This window comes from Charadrius vociferus, unplaced genomic scaffold (genome assembly GCF_000708025.1).
Source record: "Charadrius vociferus isolate BGI_N301 unplaced genomic scaffold, ASM70802v2 scaffold484, whole genome shotgun sequence".
Classification (NCBI taxonomy): Eukaryota; Metazoa; Chordata; class Aves; order Charadriiformes; family Charadriidae; genus Charadrius; species Charadrius vociferus.
Window position 1 is genome coordinate 1149298 of NW_009648074.1, and position 2422 is coordinate 1151719.

The 2422-nt window shown below is 62.7% G+C and overlaps 1 protein-coding gene across 1 annotated transcript in view; it reads left to right on the forward strand.

Moving 5' to 3' along the window:
* The window catches only part of MRC2 (mannose receptor, C type 2), a 21135-nt gene extending 19083 nt beyond the window's left edge, over nt 1–2052 (forward strand). The window contains exons 21-25 of the mRNA XM_009883855.1: nt 3–156; nt 360–503; nt 785–904; nt 1362–1541; nt 1943–2052. Coding sequence (XP_009882157.1) covers nt 3–156; nt 360–503; nt 785–904; nt 1362–1541; nt 1943–2052 — 708 coding nt within the window. The remainder of the gene's footprint in view (nt 1–2; nt 157–359; nt 504–784; nt 905–1361; nt 1542–1942) is intronic.
* The last annotated feature ends 370 nt before the right edge of the window (nt 2053–2422 follow it).

The following is a 2422-nucleotide window of genomic DNA, read 5'->3' on the forward strand; positions in this document are numbered from 1 at the left end:
AGTCGTGGTTGACAGAGGAGAACCTCTTCTATGCCAACTGGCAGGACGGGGAGCCCCAGCAGGTCATGGGCTGCTCCTACATGGACGTGGACGGGAGCTGGCGCACGGCCGGCTGTGACACCAAGCTGCAGGGAGGCATCTGCCAGCTTCAAGCAGGTGCTGCCATGGGGGGGACATGCGGGGGCTTGGCGGGAGGCAGACTGGGTAGGGAACAGCCAAGGGTTGGAGATGGCATCCCACCGGGGACCTCCTGGAGCTCTGTGCATGTCCCTGCAGGACTGGGTGTCCCAATGTGCTGTGGGACCTTGACACCCTGTTCCCCTCCCAATCCCCCCCCCAATGCACCGTGTGCTCCCCAGGTGCCCCCCGCACGCACAAGTGGAGCTACAGTGGCAGGTGGCCCAAGACGCTGGGGGGCCCACCCCCTTTCCGGGACCACTGCTACACCTTCCACATGGAGATCACCCTGGGGCAGAAGGATGCCATGAGGAGGTGCCAGAAAGGTACGGGGGGGCTGTGGTGGCCGGAGGGGGGGGACGCATCCTTGGAGATGGAAGAGGATGGGGTCCCTACGATGCCTGTGGGTGCATGAATGGGACCCCTGTCTCTGTGCTCATGTCCAGCCTTGGGCAGCCATCATCTCCTCTTTATTATTACATGTTGGCGTTCCCCAGCTTCCACGTGGTTTGTGTGTGGTTTCTCAGCTTTGTCCTCTTGAGCACTGCTGCTCCTGAGCTCCATCCTCCAAGCTCTGCACTCTTCCCTGACACTCTTTTCTCCACAGTCGGTGGCACGGTGTTGTCCATCCAGGATGAGACGGAAAACGTCTTTGTGTGGGAGCACCTCCAGGCGTACGAGGGCCCGTCCAAGGGTGCCTGGCTGGGCATGACCTTTAACCCCAAAGGTACGAAGGAAGGAACAAGGTTTTATCCCCCTTAGGCAACACCATGAATTCCCACCAGGCCTGCAGTGAGCAGAGGAAGCCCTTGGTGGTGGCACCAATGTGGGGGGCTCATGCCATGGTGTGACCAAGAGCCCCATAGCATCAGGCCATGCTGGACATGCCATGTGTGTCCTCCTCTGGCTTGGGGTGGTGGGAGTGGTGGCTTTCAAGCCCAGAGCCTTCTCCAAGGCACTGGAGCCTGCAGGTTCAGGAAGGTGCCCTGCAACCCCTGGTCTTCCCCGTTGCCCCATCACACCTCCCCGTTGCCCCATCACACTTCCCCGTCGCCCCATCGCACCTCCCTGTTGCCCCATCACACCTCCTCGTCGCCCCATCACACCTCCCCATGCTTTCTGAACTGGGACAAAGATGGGGCATCCCCTTCAGCCTCTCCAGACCTAATTCTTCCATTTCCCAGGTGGCACCTTGGTTTGGCATGACAACACCGCCGTGAACTACTCCAACTGGGGCCAGCACGACACGGGGCCCAGCATGCTCAGCCAGAACAGCTGCTACTGGATCCAGAGCAGCAATGGCGTGTGGCGCCTGGGCTCCTGCACCAACGTCACCATGGGGGTCATCTGCAAGATCCCCCGAGGTAGGGCCTCCCTGCTCCCCCTGGAGCCTGGGCTGATGTGGGGTGAGCTGGGGGTCTGGGGAGGGTGCTGCAGGGCAGAGCTCTGTCCCGCACCAGCCACGTGTTTTGGGCAACTCCAGTGTAGGGAGGTTGTAGGAGCTGGCGCTGGGGTCTGCAAGTCCCCCCTGGGCTCAGTGGTGGGCTGTGCGTGTCTCAGTGGCTGGGTCAGCACTCGGGGCAGGGTGAGCCCGGTGGGGTGGCGGTGGAGCAGAACCAGAGGACCCCACAGCTGTACCTCACACCGCGTCTGTGCGGTGCGGTGCTGGGAGCAGCGGAGGACGTGGCGCCGGTGGTGCTGGCGCTGGGAAGAGGGGAGGGTGCCATGGCCGTTCGCTCATCTCATGTCTGTGTTGTCGTTGCAGTGGAGGAGAGCAGCTTTTCCAGGGCAGGTGAGTGGCACCGTTGGCCTGGGCACAGCACCGGGACCAGGAACCGGCTCTGGAGGGCCGTGCTGCAGCCCGGCTTGTGTTAATAACTGAAGAAATGGTGTTTGCGGGTGGGAAATCCCATTCCCGGGTGGCTTTGGCCCTGGGTTAGGACTCCCCAGCAGCAGGAGCCATCCCTCCACGGAGGAGTGTGTCTGGCCAGCCCCTTGCTGTGCTCTCCTTCCCTTGCCCACGCTGCCTGGCCAGGCTGGGGGATGGACACCACATCTACTGGTGGGATCCCAAAGATCCATCCCAGGCAGCATCCAGCTGTTCACGCACATCGGGAGCGCCCCAGAGAGGCTGCCGGGCCCTGGGAGCTCTGCCCCGGGCAGGATGTCCCCAAAACACCAAAGCGCTGTCCCGCTCTGACCCGTCCTGACCGAGAGCCACCGTCTGGGTGAAGACCCCCCAGCC